This window comes from Pelmatolapia mariae, linkage group LG9 (genome assembly GCF_036321145.2).
Source record: "Pelmatolapia mariae isolate MD_Pm_ZW linkage group LG9, Pm_UMD_F_2, whole genome shotgun sequence".
NCBI classification, from domain to species: Eukaryota; Metazoa; Chordata; class Actinopteri; order Cichliformes; family Cichlidae; genus Pelmatolapia; species Pelmatolapia mariae.
The window spans coordinates 21,157,671-21,183,521 of NC_086235.1; the positions used below are offsets into that span (position 1 = coordinate 21,157,671).

Sequence of the window (25,851 nt, forward strand, 5' to 3'; positions counted from 1 at the left end):
GTGGTTTTCCAAGTGCGGGAGTGTTTTGCACCGTCTGTTCTTATTATCTGTTCTTATGTAACTGAGTTTCAGTAGTTTCCTTCATTGTAACTTGAGTTCATCCATGCACGGGCATTTTATCCTATTTCTTGTGGATTATTTATGCATCTATGCCACACAGTGGCATGAGTTATTATGTAATGAGTTGAGAAGTTTGGTGTTTGACTTAGGGCGAGTCACCAAATCACACTTTTAAAAGTTTTTAAAAGGGCGTATTCACAGTGCAAACACTCAGTGAGCCTTGCTCTTCATGTCGCACTTACAACAGTGTCTATTATGGCAAGACGTTTTGTACATCCTTCTAATGATTCTCCATTCATTACAGGTCATTACTGCTGGATAGTTTACGGATCCAGCGGTAGGCCCCAGAGAGGACTGATGACACTCTAGCAATGGCTCTACAAGCTGGCTGGCCTTGGAGAGCTGCCAGTGTAATGACATCAGAGAATGTGATATTGATGAAAGTTTTTCCCCTGCCTGATCCTGACATCGTCACTGATAATTGTCCCCTCATGAGTCACCTCACCTGGCATATGGATCCATATGTATGTAAATCAATGCGGACATTAGTAGCAGCGGGCAGATGAGTCAAGATGTGTGGGTGGGGAGTGAAACCGAGCCCTGCCCCTGAGAGAGATGACGCTTCGAGTAATGATAATGGCTAGGTGGCAGGGTGGAGCTATCAGGGTAGATTTCATAAATCACTTCGTTAAATGTCACACAGCAGTCCAGAGGTTAGGGCCTCGGGCTAGTGCGCATGCATGCGTGCGTTTCTCTGTCAAGGGCAAAGTGTGTAAATATATATATCGTTACCAAACATGTCAAATTTCACTGATGCCTGTGAATAACAGATCACTCTGGTAGGATAGATTGATGACATGAAAATAAACAAATGTCACCTGACCTGTGTGCAAACATTTTGAAATGATAAAATTACTCCAGTTTGTTGTTGTTGTTGTTTTGGTTTTTTATATGATACTCTGAAAAAGACAAAAAAAGATTTGACCTCTTTTTTATCACTGTATAACTGTCTTTTAGGATCCTTAAACATAATTTTTAGACCACTGACAAACTACAGACTACCAGACATGTTTCCTTTTTATGCTAATCCAGACACACGGGGTCCAGAGTATACAAACGAAGTGATACTTGTTGTGCACAGCAAACTGCATATGATCAACACTTTCAATACAGAAAAGCACTGTGCTTGTCCACAGACTCGAGCTGGCTCTTTTCATCTCATACCTAATAGCGATATTAGCACAGGGTTTCTTCCTCTCTGTCAGAAAAGCCTAAATTGCTCAAACTAAAGGACTCTGTTCAGCATGAAGAGTGGCCTTGGAGCCTATCTTTGGTGCCTGTCTATCTTGGTGGCCTCGAAGTCTTTTTCTGGCTTCTGTCTATGTTATACCGAGTCGTGACTGCAGCATCGTGAAGGTCAAAAAGCTGAGTTGTAAGCAAAAATTAAAAATGCAAGTTTTTCTCTAGTATAAAAATGCACATAGTTTAAGGACAGCACCAGAAGTGAGAAGATAAAATGATCAGCAAGAACATGTGTTATCAAGTCAGCCACAGTGAATAATAATAAAAACTTACATCTGAGTCTCCTGAACTGTTTCGAGGAAACCTTGTCTCATCAAAATTTATATAGCAGCACAGCATATTTGGGAGATTTTTGATCTGAGGTGTTGGCACACAGGCTACATTCTCTGATCCTTGCTGATAGAGTCACCTGGCACAATGTCAAGTCAGGTGAAACAGTAACACAACCTGGCTTTTTTTTTTTCAGTTCATAAAACATGTTTCTGATGCTTTCGTGCCTTTTGTGTGATAAAATGAATTGGCATTTTCGTCATTATCGGATCCTTGACTTAAGTGACAGTTGAACTTTTGATTCAGCACTGTCTCGTTTGTTCAAGGTTCCTGTGGAACTACAGTGAAACGATAAACCACTTGTGGGCAGGCCCCAGAACAGCTACTATTAAAGACCTCATTGTTGACTGTTTGTTCCAGGTCATTTTGTTTCACTACACTTGAAAGGGACGCTAAAAACCCTGCAAGAAGAGGGAGCCCCGGCCTCCATTTGGGCATTCATGCACCCCCTTCCCTTGGTATGAATAAGGGGATGGCTCTGTGTTTCTAGGTCACTGTGTGCCCCTGAAATGCACACCTCACAATCCCGGCGGAGGGAGGGACGCAAACAGAGCCTGACGTTTGACAACATCTCAGTGCTATTTAATAGGGAGCTTAGGCACACACTCCCTGAAATTAAACACAGTTGACAGTTGAGTTTCAGAGCGCGCATACTGACTGATATCCTTGATGATGGCTTCTTCTCCTCTCCCTTGCTGCTTTGTTTAATCCAGCAGAAGTGCCAAAAAGAGAAAAAAACAATAACTGAAACAAAAACTCTCTTAAATGTATATCAGACTACGTAGAAGCCTTCATCTGTCACTTTTAGCACTAAATCTCAGCGACAGAACTTCATCTCAGCTGTTTCCCCTGCGTCTTTCTGATTGGGACAGGGTGACGCGGAGGAGAGCTGTAGCAGCGTGATAACACACATCAGCAATTAGTGGAAAAACGATTTCAGCCATTAATTCTTTCTTTTCTTGTTCCGTCTTTATTTACACACAGACCCAAGTAAATGTAATCTTATTAAATTTTAAAGGGTTGTAAAGAAACTTTAAAATGACGTCAGATGTGATATTTTCACAACTTTTACTTCCACCAAAGGGACAAAACTTAACTAGTTCAAGTAATGAATTAATGGTTCAAATATGTAGCCAAATACTGCACAAATATCCAATATAGCTGGCTGTAGAAAATGGCATAAGGACCAGTTCTTTTTATATCTATTCAAAAAGACTCATATTTCCCCACACGTCCCGATTTCTCTCTACACAAAAATAGACAGTTGCATGGCTGCTGTCAAATACAATGAACAAGAGTATTCAGCAGCAAAACACTGTGTTGTGTGGGACAGGACCACATTCTCGGATCTGGGGGCACAGTTTTGTGTCTGTTTCGTAAATATGGAATGCATAATTTGCTAACTGTAGTGGTCTATATGTAGTGTTTGCACCAAAAAGTGGCGTGACGGTCCACATATTAACCTGTGTGGTGAAAAAAAAGCTATACACATGAAGGAAGGTCCTCAAAATAACAAAAATAAATTTATTTAATTTCAGGAAGACAGTTAACAAGGCACAATAATGGCTTTGCTAAACTATTTACTATATATGTCAATATTTCACTTACTTAACAAAGCTTAGATATGCTGTATGTCTGAAACACTGTGGTAACGATGAGGCCAAAGCTGGACACCGTATGAAATATGATACAGATGATACAGAAAGAAATATGGCCGTATTATACAAGAGCCATTAGAGAGCTAAATTAAATATCCTGCATGCAGGTGCTGGGTGGAAAACTACTGACAGCTGTGCGTCAGACTGGAAAATGTTTACCTAATATTCATCACCGGCATTTATTGTTGCAGCAAGTCCGTACTACATGTAATCATGAATCCCAGAATGTAACCACCAGCCATACCAAGCAGCAAACTAATATCACCGAGGACAAACAAGCAGTCAGAACGAGCCACTGAAATGAACATGGCGCCCTAAGTGGTTTATTCTGTTCCGTCGTTGGCACAGACTCGAATGTTTTTAACCTCGACCAGTGTGACTGGGAAGGAGGTGATTGTCAGGATGGAGGCTTTCGAGGTTTTCTCATTTTCTTGAGCTTTTCCTGCCTCACCGTCTCGCCCTCCAGAGAGGACAGCTCAGATATCCTGTGGATGAAAGAGCGAGAGGCTCCAACCATTGGGTCCAGATAGGACTGGCCTGTGTGGCGAGAGAAATGGAAAGAGATGGAGAGAAGCACAGGGTATATTTAATCTCTAAATATCCTGCACACATTTCCCTGTCATTAAGTAATAATAATCTTAATTAGAGATAAACTCTTGAATAATATGTCACATGTTACATAAAAACACAAAAAACTGTTTGTTGTTTGTTTTTTCACTTCAAAACTAAGTGTGCTGTAAAGGCAGTACATGTGGACCTGATGTGTTAAGGCTGAGAATGAAGTCAAAGCAGGAAGTGAACTCACTTTTCTGATTGTCTTTAACAGTCATTACGTTGGAGGATGGATATTTCACCTTGGGCCTGCAGACAACACAAGGACAACAGAGCTGGCTGCATTGAGAAATAACTGAAAACACTGGCTTGGTCACATTTTGTTTAGAAAGCCAAAATACCTGCCAAGCTTGCAGTTCTCAACCGAAAAGGTGTTTCTGCCACTGAGGACTAAAGCTGAGGGAATGAGGACGGCTGGATTTGTGTTCAGTTTATAACTTTCAGGGTACCTGGAAGACGCAAGTAAAAACATTAAGGAGTATAATGAACGCAGAGCTGACATTTTACAAAGCTTCAGACCATCAAACCCCACTTTTCCCATAAATAAAAGATTGAGAATAATTTGTTATTGAGATAATATTTTTGTGCAGCATAATGATTTTCAGTTCTAGCTATAATCGCCCTTGAACTGCCAGAAAATTAAACATTAAAAGCTACTCGAGCTTTTCTTTTTCTCTGACAGATAATGCATGCGTGTCAAAACAATACTTTTATCTGGCTGCTGTTTCTCTTTCTTCACGTTATATGTCATACCCTGCATGAGACTGTGACTCAGTATAATAACTAATATCTGTGCAGCTGTCTCATGAAATATGCTTTTTTTTAAAGAAATTCCAGCTACAATAAGCTGCCCAAAAGATGTTAATCCAAAGGTTACCCCAGGGTGAAGGGTCGCCCTGTGTGGCTGTGGGAAAGCTCCTTGGAGAGGCTGAAGGATGGGAGGTTACCAGGTCTGTGCACATGGTAGTCTCTTGGCAGTGGAGGAATCACAGTTTTGGTCCTCTCTAACATCACACCTTAAAAAGGGAATAAGAAAATTGCTCTGCATTAATTCCACTGTTAGGTTATATCTCTAAGTTTCCCGCAAGTATCTAATGTCCCACTTTGGAGTCAGTGGAAAGGGACCTATAGAAACTATGTAAGACAACAGCTCCACCTGTTGGCAGTCAGTTCACACAAACCCCATGCCACAAATTTAAATTCAGCCCATTTTGAGTGGGGAAGTAAGAAGAAACTCCTTAGTTTCCTCTCAGTTTTATTAACATAAGGCTGTCTTCTGTTCTGCAGTTCTTACATTTTCTATCTAACAGAAAGCGCCTCCCGCTGAGATCCCTCTCTGGGTTGGTGTTTTGCAACTCCAGCTTGTCATCTTTGGTTAAAGTAGGCGTCCTAGAAAAATTGGAGAAAAATATATCAGCACACGTGGATTCTATATTTTAGATAGTTGAATACCACCTAGAAAAAAACAAAAACATGTCATGGCACTAACAAATGTCAAAGTTTTATAAAGAAATACTTTTTTATTTTTACATTAAATCAAATAAAAATGGTTTCAGTAACAATCTTTATGATTAATCAGATCATCATGAATTACTTACGATTCACTGATAATTTTCCATTACTGATTTGTAATGGAAAGTCAGCGGAGGCGTAGCGGAGGCCCACCTTCAGCAATCATCACTGTCGAGTGGCATGCTGTGTTCCCTAATGGAGTTTTATCATGTTAAAATGCTGAATGGTGATTAGAAATCCCCCTTTTTCAATAATTATGTTAGCACTGTGCTAAAGCTGAGCGTCTGCTTTGTGGGTTCAACTGTAGTCTCAATATGAATTTTAAAAAACAAGCTTCCCTCTGAAACTTAGTATTTTTGTGATTTCCCGTATGGAAAATAGTCAAACAAAACAATATTTCATACAATAGTTTGTGGTACTCTCATACCACTAACTCGCTCAACAGCACCAGCTAACACCAACCTCAATAAAAAAATATGTGAGAGACCCCTTCAAATGACTAAGAAAGAAAGCCAGTGTATGAGTCTCTAGTGTCAGAAGCAGGGATGCCTCATGGGTCCTGAATTGGATAATGGTCAAGAGGTGACTCGTGAATATGGTCTTCTGGGCAGAAGTGCAAAGAAAAAGCTAAATCTGAGACTAGCCAATAAAATAAACAGATTAGAAAGGGGGAAAGAGCACATTGGACAAAGGGAGGACTGGAAAATGTACTGTGGGCAGATCAAGGTATTTAGATTTGAAAGTTAGAACAATTGTAAATGTAATAGAAAGGAAAATATGCTGGAGGAGTCCATACACTGCCCTTCAAGCAGGTACAGTAGAGGATTTCTACAGAACCAAAGGGATCTTGAACAAGGACGTGCAAAATACTATTACTACATTTTGCATATGCGTAATGCCATATGCTTTGGACACAACTTAATCAGAGCTAATTTCATTTTTCAGCAGTACAATGAACCAAAGCACAGTTTCACTGCAGGGAACTATCTAGAGAGGAAGCAGCCAGCTGGTATTCTGTGTTTAATAGAGTAGCCGGCACAGTCACTGCATCTCAGTCCTGGAGAGATGATGTAGGAACACTCTGGCCATATGCTACGTATGAAATACAGATCAAACCAGTCCGGCTTATAGTAAGCAATTCAGGAAGCACGGGGTGAAAAGTTTCCAGATTAAAAAACTGACAGCTGAAATCTGCATCTCTGTGATTTGTGCACATGGGCAATTCTTTTACAATAAAGTTTCATTAGCAAATCATTATTTTGCAATGTCTTGACAGTATTTCCTATTCAGTATGCAAAAAAGTATGGCTTTTCATTTAAAAATATGACATTTTCTTGGTGTTATTGAGCATTATATTCAGGGCGACCTTGTCTCAGGGAGTGGGTCATCTACCAATCAGAAGGTCGGTGGTTCACTTCTCTGCTCTTCCAGTCTGCAAGTCCTGCAAGGATCCTTACCCTTAGGCAAAATACTGAACTCCGAGTTACCCCCCAATGCATCCATCAGGGTGACTGTGTGTGAATGTTAGACAAGGTCCTTAGTGCTTGTATGAATGTGAGTGTGATTATGTAATGAGGCTTGAGTCAAAGAGTGTTCAGTTATATAAGTACCAGTCCGTTTATGTATAATTCTTGGATCTTTTATCATGTAAAATACCTTAATATACTCATACTCACCCTAAAACAGGGCTCTATAAAGGAAATAAGTGGTTCATGTTGTGGGCTGGATATGGAACCCAGGAAGGAATTATTTATGGTTATCTATGTAGCACTAAAAATGCCCTAATCAAAATTAAATAAATGACTGAATAAATATATTGATATGCAATTAATTGCACAAATATTCAAAAATGTGTTTTATTCATACAGTATGAGATAAATTGAAATGCATTGGTGTTTTCGGTTTCCTTTGTATTTATTTGCATCTCCATGCAATTTCTTACATTTGTTTTTACGGAACTTCCGTATTAATTTGTCTTATTTTATGTTTGCAATCGTATCTTTATGTATTTTTGAGCAAGCCTGATGATGTGGAGTAGCCAATAAGTAGGTGCCAGCCTCCCTTACTTGCATAATAGGTAAAAAAGAAACACAGGAGCGGAACAGTATGTGGAAATAAAAACAGGCAGACATTAATCTAGTGTGTTAATTACGTTGGATTACAGTAGTTCGGGTCTTCCATATAAGCCTGGCACAGAAACAGTAACGCTACCCACTCTCTTTCAGTCTGTACTAGCATAGTGGTTAAAAACAACGAGTGTAAAACACTGTGAGAACATCTCTTTTATTATATCTGTGGCGTAGCGTTTTTATAGCTTCCAAAATATTCACATAGCTTACCCTCCAATTATGAAGCCAGTCAGCTGAGGTTTCCCGTCCCTGGACTCTACAACACAGACAGCGCTCAGCATTTTACGGACCGTTAAGCTAGCTTGTTTGAATGAATCTGGCACATTTATGGAGCACGCTTACTCACTGCTCAAAGGTTGTATAACAGGAAATTTCCTTGGTTGACTTTGCCTTAAAGCCGCTTGCCCTCCACCTGCTCCCATCCTCAAGTTCCTGTATGTCGGATATCCAACCGCATCAGGGCCGCGCTGCCCGCAGTTCGAGCTTTCCCGGGATATTAGCCCCTTTACGGTGATTATCGACGGGTCTAACTGGCAAGTTATCATGATGGAGCAGCCGCACGAACATCTACTTCAGACATTACCTTAGTGCTATACACAGCTACGACACAGCTAACGGTACATGGGTTAAAACCGGTTATCCCTGAGCAGCAGTGCTAGGCTGCAGCTCACTCTGGTACAACGCTAGCGAGTCATCACGTCACCATGGAAACAGGCTTCAAAATTCGCCTGCATTGGTTTTTTTTATATTTAGCTTTCTGTTTCCTAACCAGGTTAGGTAATAAAAATGTACCCAAATACTATGTCCTATAATACCTAAATTAAAAAAAAAAATTATATATATATATATATATATATATATATATATATTTTTTTTTTTTTTTTTAAATCCATTATCCCTTATCCATACAGGCTACAGCTAGCCCACAATTATTTGATAAATGCAGTAAATTGCCTTCAAATATAGTTTTTAGTTACACTTTTAACTTCTACAAATTGTCCTTGACAACTACCCGATTTATGTAGTTAACTCCCTGGGTGGATATTATATTAACGCTGGCTATTATATTAATAATATATTAAGTAGTAATGTACACAACCACACGTAAATACCAAACAACCTGCGTGGTTCATGACACATTTACACATTAATGACAGGACCAGGAAGGTTTTTTCCTCCAAATTTTTATTGTACATTTTGAGTCCTTTTGAAAACCTGGGGGAAGAAAATAAGACAATGAGGGAAGAAAATAAGACAATGAGGTAAGAATTTGGATGTTATATAAAGTCTCAGCAACACATCTTTAATAAAAATAAATAGCATAGCATTCAACATGTATCCATGTTTTGCTTTAAATAGATTTTTAAAGAAAGATCTCCCAGTAGGTGATTTAAAGCTCAATAACTAAAGATGTGGTTTCAGACAATGTTGGCTTATTAACAAGTGGTTTTCACCATAGTCGATAAGATGGGGAAAAAAGAATATGCATCATTAACCACATCGAATCAGTTTACTTTCAAAACCTGCAAAATATCACTGAAACTCACCACGACTTTAGTTCATCCTCCTGATCAGTCTGTTGATCTGATCCTCCCTGTTGCCGGCATCTCCTCCCTCCACGAAGTGTGTGGTCTTCTTGTTCATGCCGCCGCGTGGGGACGACAGCTTGAAGGGCCACATGAAGTTGTTGGCAGGCTTGAAGTTCTTTCCAACTGTGTAAATCTCATGGATGAGGTCCTCAACACAGATGATGCCATATTTGCCTACAGATGAAAAGCGTTTAATAAATTGAACTGCGTGCCAGCTTTAGCATTTAAGCGTTTCATTTCAAAATTTTAAAAGTGAAGGGCTGATTAAACCAATAGAGGTAATCCAAGAATGAAACTGCTTGGAGCAACTCTGGCTTTTCTTCTTTTAATTTAGACAACAAGACTCATTTCCAGATGTGCTTGCTGCCATTTGAAGCGCTGATGTTTTCAATCTTTTCAGGCACAAAGTAAAACTCTTCAAGCTTGACAAGCAGGCCTCATCTTTCCATTTCATGTTCCAAATACAGTACAAGCCAAGAATTATCAACTAAAAATCTCTCTTTGGTAAATTCCTGTTAGGTTGGCATGTGGCTTCAGACTTAACTGGCAAAGTTTTCAACCTTTTTTTCACCAAAGTCGATAAGACGGGGAAAAAAGTGTACATCATTAACCACATCAACTGCCAACCATTTACCTAAAAGGTATACTACAAACTTGTTCTTTTTTTAACCCGGTTCATTTTCAACAGCACTGTAACGTTTGCATACCGAGGGACTTCTCCACCAAAGCGTTGTCTGTGAGGGCAATGCGCTGTTTCCTGATCTTGCCGTACCCACGTTTGTAGACGAGCTCGCGCACCGACTTCAGGTTGGGGTATCTAGGGGGGAAAAAAAGCAAAGGTCACAGTTTATGAAAGGAGCACAAATCAATGATGTTAACGTGTGTTAATTTATAAAGAAAGGATTATAAATACTAATTTTTGTTTTATTTAGCTCAAAAGATACTTTAAATTTCAAGCATACCTGAAAAACACTTGTTTTGTAAATCTAAGTAATTTGAGTTCTTCTAATGAGTTTAATTTAAGAGGCATTTACAGAATATCAAAATATGAACCCCAAAACATTAAGAGCTCAGATTTCATCTCTCCAAACCTGGCACTTTCATGTCTAAGCAGTGGTGGGCAATTTGGCAAAAAAGATTATATACATCATTGTTTTGGAGAAGAAGCGTGATCTACAATCTGAATGGCAATTCTCCCCACAGATTTAGTAAAACTCATTGGATTAACGTTACAGATTACCTGGATACTAAACCTGACAGTTCAAATTTAGGCTCAAGACTCAACTGACCAATCTGAGGATCCTGTTTTAATCTCATTGGTATGATTGAATGGTAGCAATTCAAATTTCTGCAGCTTTGACGCTTCTTTCAAGATATTGTGCCACTGTGTAATGCATCTATAGGGTAGTTCTGTGTTATAATCAATCCTGCTTTGCTAAGATCTTATGAAGGAAAAAGTTTAGTTTTAAATATTAAATCTACACAATTCCTCCCAAATGCAGATGTGCCAAATTAATACAGTCAACAACATGCAAAAAATGTTAAGTCAGTTAAATACAAAGCATTACACAGTGGCAGATGATGGTGTTTCTTGAACTCCATCATAGTATAAAGAAATATCAGTAACCTAGTACAACATTGGGAACAATATCTACCAATACAGATCAAGTTATCTGCATCTAAAGTGTCACCTAGACACATCCAAACAAGACTGACATAAATGACCGGATAGGAAGTAACCCCAACTATATAAATATCAAAAATGGAAGTCTTAAGGTGACCAAAAAGCAAACACTACAAGTCTAACCTACAGTGTACTCCTGTGCCAAGTAACACACACTTCCACAGGGCTGTTGTAGTGAAGATCAGGTAAATTCTTCCATTACAGCAGCACACAGCAATGTCAAACACACAGAGCACAAACATTTCCATTGGGTCTTTAACATCAAGACATTAAAGCTTTGTGAAATATAGCCAAGCGTTTACTGTGTTTAGTTTGACACTGGCTTATTTTTCTATAAACTGTTTAACAGTACTTTAATGTGTTGATTTCAAGTGTCGGTGAATGAGCACTATAGTAAATGCCAGGTTACAAAAGTTTCTGGCTGCATCATTACAGTATGAAGCCAACACACTCACATTTGTCAACACACTGGCACGTACCACTATGGAATGTGGTTTCAGACAAAACTGGCTTAGTTTCAGTCAGTAATCACCACGGTCGATATGATGGGGAAAAAAGTTCAGCATCATTAACCACATTCCAAGTGTATCACCTATTTTTGAACAGCAGGTTTCAGAGTGACACAGTCCTTACCCCCAAGCTATGTAAGGCTCTGCAATTCTGAGCATGTTGATTGAAGCCTTGTTCAGCTTGACAAAGACACCGTTGAAGATCTGGCGCAGACGGAGCAGCTGCAGAACTTTGCAGACCTTGGGGCTCACGCCGTTGATGCTGGAAAAAAAACAAACAAACAAACAAAAAAAAAAAAAAACGTTGTGATTACCGTTTGGACTTACCATCAAGGTACAACTTCCTAAGTAAGCTACTTAGAGTGGTTTCAGAACATTATTGGCTTTTTATTACAAATGTGTATCAGCAGAGTCGATAAGTCGGGGAAAGAGCATGCATCATTAACCACTCAACTGTATTTATCCACACAGACTGGCTTAATCATTCAATAAAAATGACTTCTAAATAGCAACTGAATTAACGAGCAACTAAGCAACTAAACACAAAGTAGTAATGTATGAGGCTCAGCTGTTGGACATCCTCTCATGTGGCACTGCCTGCACAACACCTTGCAAGTGATTGTGCAGTTCTTTTAAGCCAGATACAGAGGAATCCCAAGCAGTGCGCATCACTCACCCTCTGATCCTGATGACAAAGGCCAGTTTGGGCTCAGCTGGCACATAGAAGTTTCCCACTTTGCGAGCCATACGGCCCATTCGTATCTCACGCCTGTACATCTGCCTGTACTCCTTGTGGTACTTCTCAGCCCTCTTGTAGATCAGTTTCCTGGTCACCTTGCGGGCCTGAATGCAAAAGGGAAAACACGTCGAAGCAGTTCAAAACTCTATCCGATATCTCCATCCATACGGAAATACTGCTGTCTGCACAAAGCCTCACTTTACCTTTTTCTCAGCCAGCAGCTTCTTGACACGCATGGCCTTCATGGCCGCGTAGGCCTTTCGCCTTTTCAAAAGGCTCTCAGGGACCGCCGGAACCTTTTTTCTGTTTAAACGTTAAAAAAAAGATGCTGTAAGGAAAAAATCCGAAGCGAGATGGTGGACAAGATATCTGAACACATGTACATCGCTCAAATGAAACGAGCAATGACTGAATCACGGGGGCTGCTAGCTTGCCAGTCTGTCACTTGCCGGCTTCCACACAGGTAAATACTACTTCATACAATAGCTTTCAAGACTATAGAGGTTTTACAGCAGCATAAACTCAAAGGTTGCTGAAATAGCTGGCTATTATTTTAGTTCTAATTTTTTAACGATAAGAACTGAACACTTGTAAAATCCACAGATGCTAAAGAGACAGCCATGTTGAACTCGGCTATATGGACTCAGTTATTATAAAGTAACCCTAACAACAGTAATAATCACCATCTATAACAATACTGCTATTATTCTATCGTACATGAACTAAATAGCTTATTCGCGTTGTAAAATTAACAGCAGATGCTAGTTTAATGCTGGATGTGATTAGATTTTAACACAGAGGGAAACACTCACTCTGCGTCCGCCATTGCGATCACCGAGAAAGAGACTTTTTCATTTGCGCATGTGCGAGATAAAAGCGTCAGGACCTCTGCGGAGCGTCCTTCCGACTGCCTGATGGATAAATTCTAGCGATATATTCAAAACTACAGTTAAGCAAAACCCGCTGAAATAATGCTCTTGGATAAATGCTCCCTTAAATTTATAGGTTAATATATCAACAACTATTTTCTATGGGTACTGCAAGGAATATTATTGTAATAACAAACGCTTTAAAGGTAAGACGACGCTATAATGCGTATTCTGGTGTAGACCTACCTGGCCTTATTTTTAATACATTATATTGTTTCTTTTTTTTTCTTTTCGTTTTTTTTAATTAATATTAACGCTACTTTGCCCGACTTCGTGCTACAGGTGGCGTTATGCAGCCATCTGACCAGCAGAGGGCGCAAACGCTTCATTTTGCAAAACACGATCAGAGAGCGCCTGTAGCGTTGAACCTCCCGCCCAGCACTTTGCTTCAGGCTGTATAAAAGACACTGTTCTGTCCCAGGAGGTTATGAAAAAAAAAAAATCATAAAATGATATAGACTCTATTGAAGGCCACTTATTTGCTCATTTATTTATTTTTATTTTACAGGCAAAATGCAAGACACAAGTTTTAATTTAATTGTGAAACGTCGCCCAAATAGAGCTTTGCCATTGGTCAGCTTCTCAATTTGACTGTTCCAGTGCAGGTAGTTTTATATTAAAAATGTTGCCTTGTATTAAACGAGCCAGCGTTAAAGCCCATCAATCATTTAACGCTCTTGAAAAAGCAGAGTGCCTTTTTTATCTGTAATTTTCTTGGCTTTTTTGGGCACATTGTTACATTTGGAGAGGACATTTCCCCGGAGGTGTTTTTCACGTATTTGTTTTATCCTTAGAATCTACAAAGGATTCTTCCATCAGCTGTTTGTTCCTCAGACACGCCCACAAAACAAGCACAAGTGAGAGGCTGCTGGCAAAGGTTGCACAACCTGGAAGAGGTGTAAACAATAGCCTGAGGTGTGGGGGGAGCTGCAAAGCGGCAATGAACGTGTTCACAATGGAGACGATTCGTGTGCGCCTGTTTTGTTTATTATTATTGTAATTAAAGGGTAATTAGGCTATATTAATTAGGAAGAAACGCGATCGCGTAACGATTTGCGCGTGGAAGTATCACTTTTCTGGCCGGGTGCGTGGCTTACCTAACCGACCGACTTCACTTTCCTCCGTGGGGATCTCAGGGAATCATTGCAGGCAAAGCTGGGATATGTCTTGAGCTGGCTTGTAACTTTAAGTGTAGTTTCTGTTTAACAGAAAAAATAATGTGTAACATATAATAATAACGTAAAGTGGGAATACTTTGTAAACATGATATTTTAGTTTGCTCCACGTATGGCTGGACATTGACCTGGACTTGCAGGTCCAGTGCGGCCTGATCGGTGGCTCGTGGCTTTCTGAGTTTAAGCTGTTAAGATTAATTATATCTTTAAACAACTTGCTATCAAACTTTACATTGTTGGGATTTTCCTAAAACGCGCAAACACGCACACAGAGACGCATAAGTAAGCAACCTTTTCAAACAGGAGGGAAGCTTAATGTCTAATCTTCCTTGAGGATACAAAAAAAGTCCGAGATTCGTGTTAAAATCTTTCAGGTTACATCACCTTCATTCTGACAGGCGCTCAAGTCCCTCTCCTATTGGGTCCAGCGTTGATGGCTGAACAGCATAAATAGCGCCTGAGGTGCGCTCCAGAGTGAGATGAGTGGAGAGGCAGCAGAGGAAGTAGGAGGCTCACTTGATAGTAGCTGCTCATAACTCACTGCAACTGTGCGTTATAGTGGCAACTGGACTCTTACCGAGCAGCATCTGAACTCGCACTCCACTCATACATCTGTCCTGCATGCGCCTAAGTTTCTTTCGCATTTTTTGTGTCTTTTAAACCATATTTCTATAGGCCGTTATTCCTGCCGGCACTGTGATCCAAGTTTGTCGGTGTTTCCCTGATCCTGTCTGCTGCAAACAGGTTGCAAGAAGGAAACAGTCCCCTGCGCGTCTTCCGCCGCTTATTTGAATTGATAGAAAGCTTTGGCCAAGATGATGATAATAATTGCGGAGTTCTTCGTAGTTATTCTGAAGGTGCTCTGGGCTTTTTTAACTGCCGGAGCCAAGTGGATTGTGCGGCCAAAGGAGAAAAGCGTGGCGGGACAGGTGTGCTTGATCACCGGCGCTGGAAGCGGCCTTGGGCGGCTGTTCGCCAAGGAGTTCGCCCGGAGACGAGCGATACTGGTCTTATGGGACATAAACAGCCAAAGCAACGAGGAGACGGCGGAGATGGTGCGCCAGATTTACCATGAACTGGACACTCCAGTAACCAAAGACGGTAAGAGTGTTTTCTTTGCAGCTTTAAGGCTGGTAGCCGGCTTTCTGGGCGGTGGAGTGTTATTTAAAGAACACACACTGCAGTCCTGATCAGTGTAAGAGTGAATAAACTAAAGTGTGTCAGAGGGAGTCAGTTAAACTGGACACAGCCTCAGATTTTCAAAAGTTTCATTTTAAATAACCAAACAGTGTAATGATACTTCCATATGGAGACAGTACGTTTTTAAACAGTTTCACCTAATTTCGCTGTATTAACTTTCATAATGTTAATCAACCTACTAAACACACTTTCACTGATCATCTATTGCTTTCCCTCTCGTTTATTTTTTCCCCCCTCTCTGCAGGACCTGTTGGAGGGGTAGAGGAAGTCCCACCTTTCCAGCCGCAGGTCTACACCTATGTGTGTGATGTAGGGAAGCGCGAGAGTGTGTATTCCACAGCGGAGAAGGTGCGTCGGGAGGTGGGAGAGGTGGACATACTCATCAACAACGCCGGCGTCGTCTCTGGCCATCACCTCCTGGAGTGTCCCGACGAGCTGATCGAGCGGACCATGGTGGTCAACTGTCACGCACACTTCTGGGTGAGCCGACGTAGAAGCTGTTGTAATAAGGCGACTCTGAGGTTATTGTGAAGTTATAATGTGTGTGCCCAAGTTTCAGTGAGAACAGTGTTGCTGAATGTGTTAACTGTGATGCCAGGTTCACAGGAATGTCTCCGCTCTGACTCGTATGCCTTTTCATAATCTTATCCTTCTCTGTGCCAAACTGAAGAATCAAAGGTGTGTGTGCCCCTCCAGGCCTAAGAAACTATGACCATAAATAGTTGCCTTGCATGTTCAGATTTCAGCTCCACTTGCTTTCATTCTGCCAGAGGAAAGTCACGGGTTTGGCTTTTTTAAATCTTTGCCACAGCCGATGATGATCCCAGAGGTATGTCAGCGGCTCCGTCTCATCTCCTCAGCTGCACAGATCTGCACAAACCGACTGTGCGTGATGGAAACGGGGTTCTGTACGTGGGTTGGATCTGTCTTAGATCAGCTCACCACATTTTGCTGGCAGTTGGTGATTTGTTGCATATCAGATTTTTACTCTGGCTCCGTTCCTCGAGCCTTTCAGTGTGACTACTTATCTGAGAGGCTACGTGGACTTGATGGAGTGAATATGCTGCGCTTTAGATAAGCATAAGCTGTAGCGTGTAACCAGTTAAGCGCTATCACAGGTTTTTTTGTGTGTCTGTGTGTTTTTGGGGTGTGGGAAGACTGTGGTTGCAGACTGCCAAAGCTATTAGAAATTTAATAAAGAGCTTTATTCATTTTAAAGATGGATGTTTACTCTTGGAGCCTTTAGACCAACCTTAATGAGAATTGATTGCATTTCTTCACTATAGCCACCCCCTGTGGAACAGCAGCAATGACTGTGTAAATTTGGCTTATAAGCTTTGTTTGGCGTAAACCGCATGGATTGAGAATAAGTCTTTCACCTGGCAGACTGGTTCTGAATTCACCACTTCATGCGTGAATTTAGTTGTCACAACATATTGTCAAGTGATCCAGAATATCTTCATTTTTGAGGCTTTGGCCTCAGGCTCTTATCTTTTTATTTTATTTGTTGTTTACAGAGAACGGCATTCTCAGTCATGCCATGAAACCACAGTGACTTCAAGCTTCCTAATCGAGCATGAAAAATCTCTTGTGGTATCGCTCACGCAGGTTGTGCAGATTTCCTCTTTAATGGATGCCCCATTCAATCATTCATCTGCTGGATATCTCAGTGCTCTTTAAATCCAGGATTTGAAGTCAGGGTCCAGTGATTTGGTAGTAGATTTTTTTTTTTTTTTTTAAATAGATGTTTGTGGTTTCCTGTATTCTATGGTGAGCGTGGTTTCTTTAGAGGTGTGTGTGTGCGGAGGGGGGGAGCAGATGAAAGAAGGACTTAATGAATGGTGACAGCCAGAATGGAGGATGTGGTTCATTAATTACACAAGCTAGATGAATAGAGATTAAACTAACAGGGGCACTGTCCACTTTCCTTTCAAACTCACTGCAGTTAGTCACTGCATGCAGGTGGCAGGTATTATAGAAACCTTTTGATTTTTGATTTTTTTTTTTCTCCCTTTTTTTTTTCTGAACAACAGGTACCTCCAACGGCTTACTTGTGGTTTTTGACTCAACAAATAACTTCAGTTTAGGTCCGCGTCATGAAAGGCTTTTAGGCCGGCTTTAAAAACCTGTTAAGGCACATGTTTTCACATGTTTTCACAAAATGCTATCCCTAAAGGTATGTTATAGGAGAATTTGTACTTGAAAAGTGCAAGAACAGCTATTCAGATCAGTTTACAGAAGCAGGTTTCCAAGCGTGCTTGCCATTTTTTTTTTTTCACACTGACAAGCTTCTCTTTTCTTTTTTTAAAAATATATTTTGATGTTTCAGCAATGCGCGTAAAAAGGCCTGGTGTGTGTTTTCTTTAGAGCACACATCGTACTCTGCTTTTTCTGTGTCACTGTTTGGCAAAACACTGTAATGGCAATGTCAAGCCCTCCAAACCCAGCTTCCTCCTCTCCATAATCCCGGCCGGTTTTTAAACAGCCACGATTTCAACTGCAAATGGCTGCAAGTTCAAAGCGTTTCCCACAAATGGCACAGCTGGGTGTAAAAATAAGCAAGTCCTCATTTGTTGGACAGAGTATTGGAATAAGGCAGGGATGGAGTTGTGAGCAGGAAGCGGATGGTAATCGTAGTGTCGCGTGGGTGTCTGCCAAACAGGCCCGGCTCAGACCCCACACTTCTTCTGTCTTCCTTCCACAGGCCCCTCTGACTCCTCCCAACCTGATTTGGAGGCAGTGGGTGCAGCTGCATGGGAGTCACGGAGGCCAGCGCTGTTCATCCGGCTCTGCCACACACACGCTAACCGCTATGATTCAGTCCCTTCCTCCCTTTAGGTTTTTTATGAGAAGGGGGGGGGGGTCATCACTTTGAATTTGTCTGACGATGCTTTGATTAGTCCAGCTGGCAATTTGTGATGTTTGCAACTCGGTTCTTAGTCATGCTGGGAAAGGGGCTGTGCAGTCATTCCACCAGTGTCACCAGAGTTTGTTTTTGAGGATTAGCGTGTGTGTTTAGTGGAATGACATGAGAGGAAATGATCCTCAGCATCTTGAGCTGGTTATCCAACAGGTGGCTCGTGAACAATAAGCGGCTATCCGCACTCTCGTGGAAATCCTACACCTCTTGTGCGACGGCACGAATTCACTGAGCGCTCGGGAGCGACACGGCGGGAAAAGAGCAGGGGAAGGAAAAGGGGAAGGAAGGCACTGCCGTCCCATCCACAGGCGAGAGGGTAATGGTAAGCTGCTGCTGACCCACTTTATCTGACAATTGGTTTCTTGTCTGTGGATCAGCTTGACAAGATGCCAGGCGACAGGAGCCAAGTTCCGCAGGCCGCATTCCTGCTGTAGCCAGAGAAAGGAGGCAGCCAGGCAGAAGGGTCCTACTTGACTGGTTTTATATGGGCCCCTCCTCAAGCCCAGTGCACCTGTACCCCACAGTGAAGCTAGCCATGGCCGTGTCACTATTCTCCTCCCGCACGTACCTGTTCATGGACTGTAGATAATTATTTTTTTCCAGTGTTTTGGTCTGAAGATTACCCCCGTCCATTTAGCAGTTTAGCTCTTAAAATGACTGCGAAAGAGTGTTCATTATGATTGTTTGGTTTTTTTGGGAGTTTTTTTTTTTTTTAAACTCTTTTAAATTCCTTGTTCTGTCCAAAGATTTTATAAGATGGTACTAAAGAATCTTTTGCCTTTCATTACAAAAAAAACATGACTGATTCTTTGAAAAAGTTGTTTTTCAGTTCAAATAGAATTAAACTAATAAAGTGGATACTAAGAAAAGCAAAGGGATAAAGAACAAAAAAAGATCATGAGATTCTGTGAATCATCACTCTGAGCAGCTATTGTGACATTAATGGTCCTCATACAATATTCATTACTTTTTTTATAGAAACTTATAAAAAACACAGAACATTTTTATATGAAAATGTAAATAGACTGGTGCTTATATAGTGTTTTGCTATTCTCGAAGCACTTTATACAACTTACCTCATTCACCCAGTCACACTCAGTCATACAATCCCTTTTTCTCTCTGCGTAAGTGCTTTCTATACAACTTGGCGATCAGTATCTCACCCAAGGTTACTTTGGCGTTGGACTGGAGCAATCAAGGACCAAACCACCAACTTTGCGATTGGTAGATGACCTCTACCTCCTGAACCACCACAAAAGCAGAATTAACATTATGATTTCATTATTCAGATAAAGCCCATGGCTTAAAATGTGACTATAAAACAATTATAATTCCTTATCCAGCTCCTAATTTGTCCAGAAAATCAAATTGACCAGTCATAAAACACCATACCTGGGGAAAACCTGAGCCTACAGATGAGCTTTGAGGTTATGTTTGTGCACTGATGTTTTCTAGAGAGCAGTTCTCCAAACTGAGAGTTTGAGCTGTACGCAGGGGATGGCTACCACTCGGTATGGTCAATACAACATAAACAATCTGCATCAGTCATGACCACTAATGTCAGCCCAGCCCACTCAAATTTCATGATCTACTACACGATCAGACAAGCTCCGGAGCTCAGGCATTTTTTTTTCTCCCTCCCAACTTGGTTCTCTCGTCCAGGGAGAAGTCAGCCCAATTAAATGGCCATCTGGTCCTACGCAAAGGCCAATATTTTGTTCATATTCCTGTTGGTCAGGCGCTAGCACTAATGCAGCCTGACACCCCAGCTGCAAGAAGCTTTGTGTGGCTTAAATGCTCCTGGGGGCACGCACCAATTAGGGGGTGCAGCGGGCAGGGCACCCCCACATAGGCCAAGGAGGCCCGGCTGTGTCAGCGGGTAATTTAGCGGAACAAGGGAGCGTTGAGACCCAATTACGGCAGCTCTGATGTAAGACACGAGCCCCCGGTTGCCTTCACACATTTTGTGTCTGAGAGGTCAGTGGGGGTCATACCCACATGCCAGGATTGCCATGAGAAGCAGGACGGGTGGGGAGAGATGGGACGGTCGGTCACATTTAGACCCGTCCTCGATCAGAGGAAATCATCCTTTCCTCTCAGTTCCCCTCAGACCACTCAGCAGAATTGTCCAATTGAATTTGTGTATTGGCTTTGCTAGTAATGTATGTGCCAGATCGAGTCATTCCCCACTCTCTAAAAGTTGCTGTGGGAGTGGGGTGGGGGGGACGCTGGCTCAAATCAGCGACGGGCATATCTTAAGTTAATGCTTCATTTGCACGCAACTCCCTCCTTCTTTCACTGCCATTCTGGCTCGCAGAGGTCTTTCTCAGCTTTTGCCCGGGCTTCATGTTCTCTCACTCCCTCTCTTTAGGCCCCATCATTCAATGAGTTGAATATTGCAGCAATTTATGTCCTGGAAAAGTGCAGATGTTTGGAACGGAGTCAGATCAGTTATACCTGACTGTAGAATAAACTCCAACGCGATGAAGTCACCTTCCTTTAAACCACTCTCTAAACGTGAGTTATTGCTTCCAGTTTTATTTACATCACTAAACAAGGAGAGGGACCTCTAAACGCAAATGTCAAGCTTAACGGAGATTACGCTTCAGGTCAGTAGGGCCGATGCAGTTAATCTCTGGGTGCAGTTTTAATGAGGCTCGTCCTCCCCCTACCAGAGGTTTCACGGCTGTACTACCTGGTACCGCGCTCTCTCGTCTTGCTGGCTCTGCGCTCCGATCCAGGAAAATGTTTATAAAGGAGGCTGAATCATTTCTCTACAGTGCTAACCAATATAACTGCAACTACAGAAAACAGCTTTCTTTCCCAAAGATGTCTTGGAAAGGTCCAGTTTTTGGGCTGAAAAGCAATACATACTGCAGGCTGTAGCTGTAGCCCTTGTGATGATCATTATTTATTAATTACTAGGCTATTTGAAGTCTCAGTCTAGTGTGTGTGTGTGTGTGTGTGTGTGTGTGTGTGTGTGTGTCTTGCCTCAGTAACATTTTAACAGTCCTCAAGGACGCGTGCATTGTTCTTCACTATGGCAGCACACATCTGACTGGAATAGATTTAGCTCTGCTCCCAACAAAAGGCCTGATGGTTGTTTTTGTAGACCTCCTAGTGGGAGAGTGATTGGTCAGTTCCTATCATTGCCGTCACATGTCACACCTGCTGATTGGCTCACGCTGTGTCCAGGGCAACTCCAAAGTCAGCTGACGGGCAGAATGAGGAATGAATCCATAGGTTAATCAAGTGTAACGGCTAACTCTGTGTGTGCTGCTCCTCTCACCGCCCTCGCTAGCTCCACTGGACTCACCAGTGGAACCGCTCCAGTTAGAAACGCTTTCATCTCGTAGACTGTTCTGCTGGCTGGCGCTCCGGCCGGGCGCGAGGCCGTGTAGGTACTGAGAAGCCGGACTGTATTGTTGGAAGTGTTGAGTGAACGGAGGCCCGTGATTGGTGTTGTCACCAGCTCTTTAGTGCAGGGCCCAACGGCGGGCACCAGATCTGTGTGGGAAAAGCACAGACTGTACGGAGAGGGCGACATTTCATCTTTCCCCTCTTCAGTAACTGACGCGGAAAGGATAGAAGTTCTATGTTTATATTTTCAAATGCTGCACCTCCAGCGCTCGGTCTGTTTTTATGCATGTTATGAATTCATTCAGACGCCTCTCTCTGCATCACCATGGAGAAGGGAGAGAAACAGAGGAGGGGGGGATGAGAGGGAAGGCAGAGAGGATCAAAGGGCTCTGGCACAGACAAACTGCACAAGTGAACTAACCTTCCTCTTTTTTCTCTTTGCCCTTCTGTCTCTTCTGTCCTTCCCCCTTTAGACCACCAAGGCGTTTCTCCCCAAGATGCTGGAGCTGAATCATGGCCACATTGTGACGGTTGCCAGCTCCCTGGGTTTATTTAGCACAGCTGGAGTGGAGGTTAGTATCATACACAACAACACATGCACATCCCATCTTTCCCACCATCCAAAACCAGTGCTGTTCCCCAGAGGCGTCCGTGCCAGCTAGCACACTGAGATGGGGGGAGGTTAGGCCCCCTTTCTCTAGTTGTCCCTCCACCCGTTAAATTTAGGAACACAGATGAGCATTGGGAGCCTCTTATAGATTCCTCTATCTTCAGCAGTGGGGGTGTGGGGCCCCTATTGGGCTCTGGCCCCAGGGCCAGAATGAGCTGACAGCTCCCCCGAGGGACAGAGACATCTTCATCACTGCTTTGTGAACAACTTGGTGCTCACTCAGTATTCAGTTCACAGCAGCTTTCAATGGATATGGTTTTGGTTTTCCTTCCTATAGTTTTTTTTTTTTTTAATGCATAATAAAAAATTTACTGGGGGGTCATTTAACTGGTGGTCCTCCTAGAATGTTTCATTTTCATATGTCAGGGAACAGAGCTCTCATTTATCCCCTTAGCTGAGAACAGTATCCATTTCTAACAGTCTGTAGGGATAACATTTGACTACTCTTTTTTTTTTTTTGGTCACGCTTTTACGGTTCCTGGAAATGCCTGAAATGTCATTTCAGACGTGCAAGTTAGAACCAAAGCCTTCGCCTGTCATGTGGGCACAGACCAATCCCTTTGTCCTCTTTCTGTTTATCGACATGCATCTGTGTTTGCCCAAGTCTTTTTCTTTAAAAAAAAAAAAAAAAATAGATTATTTCCACAGTGAACCACATCAAAACCTTCCCGCCAAGCAGCGCAGTCTCCTGAAGCATTGGAGAAGAATGCTAATGAAACCGTAGAACAGCGGACTCACTCTGGGTTTTTTTTTTTTTGTTGTTGTTTTTTGTGTGTGGAGGATGTATCATTAACAGCAAAGAGAGACCTCTGTGGCCACGGGGCATGTTTGATAGTGTTCTGTAGTCCCTGGGTGCAGGCAGGGGGTTTACGGAGCTAACCCGTTCTCTCTCCCTCTCTCTTCATTCCCTCAGGATTACTGTGCCAGCAAGTTCGGTGCCATCGGGTTCCACGAGTCGCTGAGCCACGAACTGAAGGCCTCAGAGAAGGACGGCATCAGCATGACTCTGGTGTGCCCGTACCTGGTCGACACAGGAATGTTTAAAGGCTGCAGGATAAGGTTAGCGGCCAGTGTGTCCTCTTTAATAAGCTTTCGTGCACCTGCAGTGAGTTTGTCACCTGTAATCTCCACTTCATTAAACGGCCTCAAACACCCATTTTTAAAACTTCAAAGCGGCAGCTGACAATCTGTGGTGTTACAGTTATTATAAAGTGAGTGGTATTCCTTAGGTCAACACTCTGCTTAAACAAAGAGGGCTACTTTGTTTTCCCAGGGGAAAACCTCACCAACAGGTGCACCTGGGCTAGCCTCCTCTCCCCTCCGCCCTCCGTGCTGCTCTAATAGTCCTCACTTTGTTTGATGGGTGCAGTCAGCAGCTGTGCTCTGTCTTTATTGCCCCACCGTTTTGGAGCAATCCTTAGTACCAGTATCACTTATGTTCATGGATTTCCTGAAGTTTGTCAGCGCTCCTTGAAGTGTTCTCAGACTTCCTCTCATGTTTCCACTCATGTTAATTTACTGAATGACGTCAATCATCCCTAATTGTATTTCCTCATAAATTTAACCAGTTTAACTAAATTTGACTCACATTTTCCCTGAATTCCTGTCTCGATGATGACCGTGATTTCTTTCCCTTCAGGAAGGAAATCGAACCCTTTCTCCCTCCTCTGAAGCCAGAGTTCTGCGTGAAACAAGCCATGAGGGCCATCCTCACCGACCAGCCCATGATCTGCACGCCTCGCATCGTCTACATGGTTAACTTCATGAAAAGGTGAGCTGCCTCTTTTTTGTTTTAACCCTCCACCCCCACCCTCCCGGCCCACTCCATCGGCCTTCAGTGTGCTGCGCAGGGGTATCCAGTGTCTCTCGCTAATCTTATCTCTGTCCTGTCTCCACAGCATCCTGCCCTTCGAGGCCATTGTGTGCATGTACCGGTTCCTAGGCGCCGACAAGTGCATGTACCCCTTCCTAGCTCAGAGAAAGGAGGCCATGAACAACAATGAGGCAAAGAATGGGATCTAGGGGGTGCTGTTTGCAATATGAACAGGGGAATTTAAACCTGCAAGTATGAGGAAACAACCACTGAGGACGGAGATGGAAGGAAAAAAGAAAAAAAAAAAAAGACTGAATCTAGACTGGTGCACTTGCATTGAGCAAATGCAAAGGTTTACCATATTGTTCCTCTGGAACAAAGAAAGCTGTGTACTACAAAGGATTTATTTTTTGTCTTTTTTTTTTAAAGTTTGTTTAAAGAAACCAACATCTATATACTGTGTCACTAGTTTTGAAATCATACAGAAAAAGATATCCAGTAATTAACTATTTACGTAATGTAGTCACCAGCCTTATCTAGTGTCATTGTGGAAATATACAGTATGTTACTGTACAAACAGTAATCTTTTTTTTTCACTTATTTTATTTTTGTAGACATGCACTGTAATTTCTGATGGTTTTTGTTTATCTTCTTTTGATTTTTCTACACTGCCAGCATTCTCCGTGTAGAAAGGATTAACACAGCGTTTCCGTCTACCCCACACAGAGGCTCTTTTTCAGTCAGGAAACAAGTTTCTCCGGCTCTGATTTTTAGCTCGTGCCATCAAAAATAAAGTAACAGGAAAGGAAAAAACTCCCACCATTTAAGTTAGCTATACTCCTTTTTTTTTTCTTGTGTTCAGTACTTGCATTAGATGCATATAGCGTATATTAATATCAATCCAAATGAAACGTTGCAATAGCCAGATTGTAGCGGACTTTAATCTTCACAGCATTTCCAATCTAATGGGATTCAGCAGTGTCCCTCGGCGGTCCTGTCACTGCAGGAAAAGCGCACGAGGGAGTGGCGTCCTGGGCTGAATTGGCATAGCGACACATTCAGAATGTACTGCTTAGGGAGAAATCCAGTTGATGATTTTAATTTTTTTTAATGCATTCATAATGTAAATTTGTTACCTATTGTTGTATTTTTTTTTTCCTTTTAAAAAAAGCTCCACTTTAAACTGCTGTTTCAACACTGATGTGATTGAGGGAAATGTATTAAAGACAGCTTTTCATTATTATTTTTTTCCCCTAAAGTTAACACCTGCCCAGTGTCCACCTCGTCCAGTTAAAGTGTATATGTTTAAATATTGTGAATTACCCCAGTGTCCCCAACTAACTGTGTCCACCATATTTGATAAATGACTGTTTTATATACCCTTTTTATTATTATTATTATTATTTCCCTGAATTTCAACTACATTCCAATAGGCATCATTCCTTCAGTCACAGTGATGAGCCTAAATTCTCTACCTCTTATTTTTTGCCTTTTTTTTTTTTGACAGTATGACATAAGCCTCTTTTTGTAATTTTTCTGAAGACTGCTCCATAGAAGAGCAAATGTGGTTCCAATGTTTAGTGTCTCTACCTAACTTAAATTAATAAAGTGATTTAGATTATTACACGGTGTCTTCTTAGCCGCCAGTCAGCACGCAACT

General features: G+C 41.9%; 3 protein-coding genes and 3 non-coding genes across 6 annotated transcripts; 1 reads left to right on the plus strand and 5 right to left on the minus strand.

Annotated features, from left to right (window-relative positions):
- Positions 1–2,917: 2,917 nt before the first annotated feature.
- Positions 2,918–8,268, minus strand: si:ch211-171b20.3 (uncharacterized). The gene is made up of 7 exons (XM_063483976.1): positions 7,950–8,268; positions 7,814–7,859; positions 5,257–5,351; positions 4,840–4,978; positions 4,304–4,411; positions 4,156–4,211; positions 2,918–3,887 (listed from the first exon to the last, which is right to left on the minus strand). Exons 1-7 carry the CDS (start codon positions 8,146–8,148, stop codon positions 3,748–3,750), a joined length of 783 nt encoding a protein of 260 aa, XP_063340046.1. The 5' UTR covers positions 8,149–8,268; the 3' UTR covers positions 2,918–3,747.
- Positions 8,269–8,763: 495 nt separating this feature from the next.
- Positions 8,764–13,011, minus strand: rpl7 (ribosomal protein L7). Its single transcript, XM_063483735.1, has 7 exons — positions 12,937–13,011; positions 12,328–12,427; positions 12,062–12,228; positions 11,510–11,647; positions 9,900–10,009; positions 9,151–9,366; positions 8,764–8,818 (listed from the first exon to the last, which is right to left on the minus strand). Exons 1-6 carry the CDS (start codon positions 12,948–12,950, stop codon positions 9,158–9,160), a joined length of 738 nt encoding a protein of 245 aa, XP_063339805.1. The 5' UTR covers positions 12,951–13,011; the 3' UTR covers positions 8,764–8,818; positions 9,151–9,157.
- LOC134635117 (small nucleolar SNORD12/SNORD106) lies at positions 9,013–9,105 on the minus strand. Its single transcript, XR_010094941.1, has one exon. It is a non-coding gene; the product is annotated as a small nucleolar SNORD12/SNORD106 (small nucleolar RNA).
- On the minus strand, positions 9,717–9,809 carry LOC134635118 (small nucleolar SNORD12/SNORD106). Its single transcript, XR_010094942.1, has one exon. It is a non-coding gene; the product is annotated as a small nucleolar SNORD12/SNORD106 (small nucleolar RNA).
- LOC134635116 (small nucleolar SNORD12/SNORD106) lies at positions 11,364–11,455 on the minus strand. Its single transcript, XR_010094940.1, has one exon. It is a non-coding gene; the product is annotated as a small nucleolar SNORD12/SNORD106 (small nucleolar RNA).
- Positions 13,012–14,694: 1,683 nt separating the features above from the next.
- rdh10a (retinol dehydrogenase 10a) lies at positions 14,695–25,815 on the plus strand. The gene is made up of 6 exons (XM_063483733.1): positions 14,695–15,329; positions 15,673–15,908; positions 22,182–22,280; positions 23,292–23,437; positions 24,018–24,149; positions 24,277–25,815. The coding sequence occupies exons 1-6, from the start codon at positions 15,044–15,046 to the stop codon at positions 24,398–24,400; spliced, it is 1,023 nt and encodes a 340-aa protein (XP_063339803.1). The 5' UTR covers positions 14,695–15,043; the 3' UTR covers positions 24,401–25,815.
- The last annotated feature ends 36 nt before the right edge of the window (positions 25,816–25,851 follow it).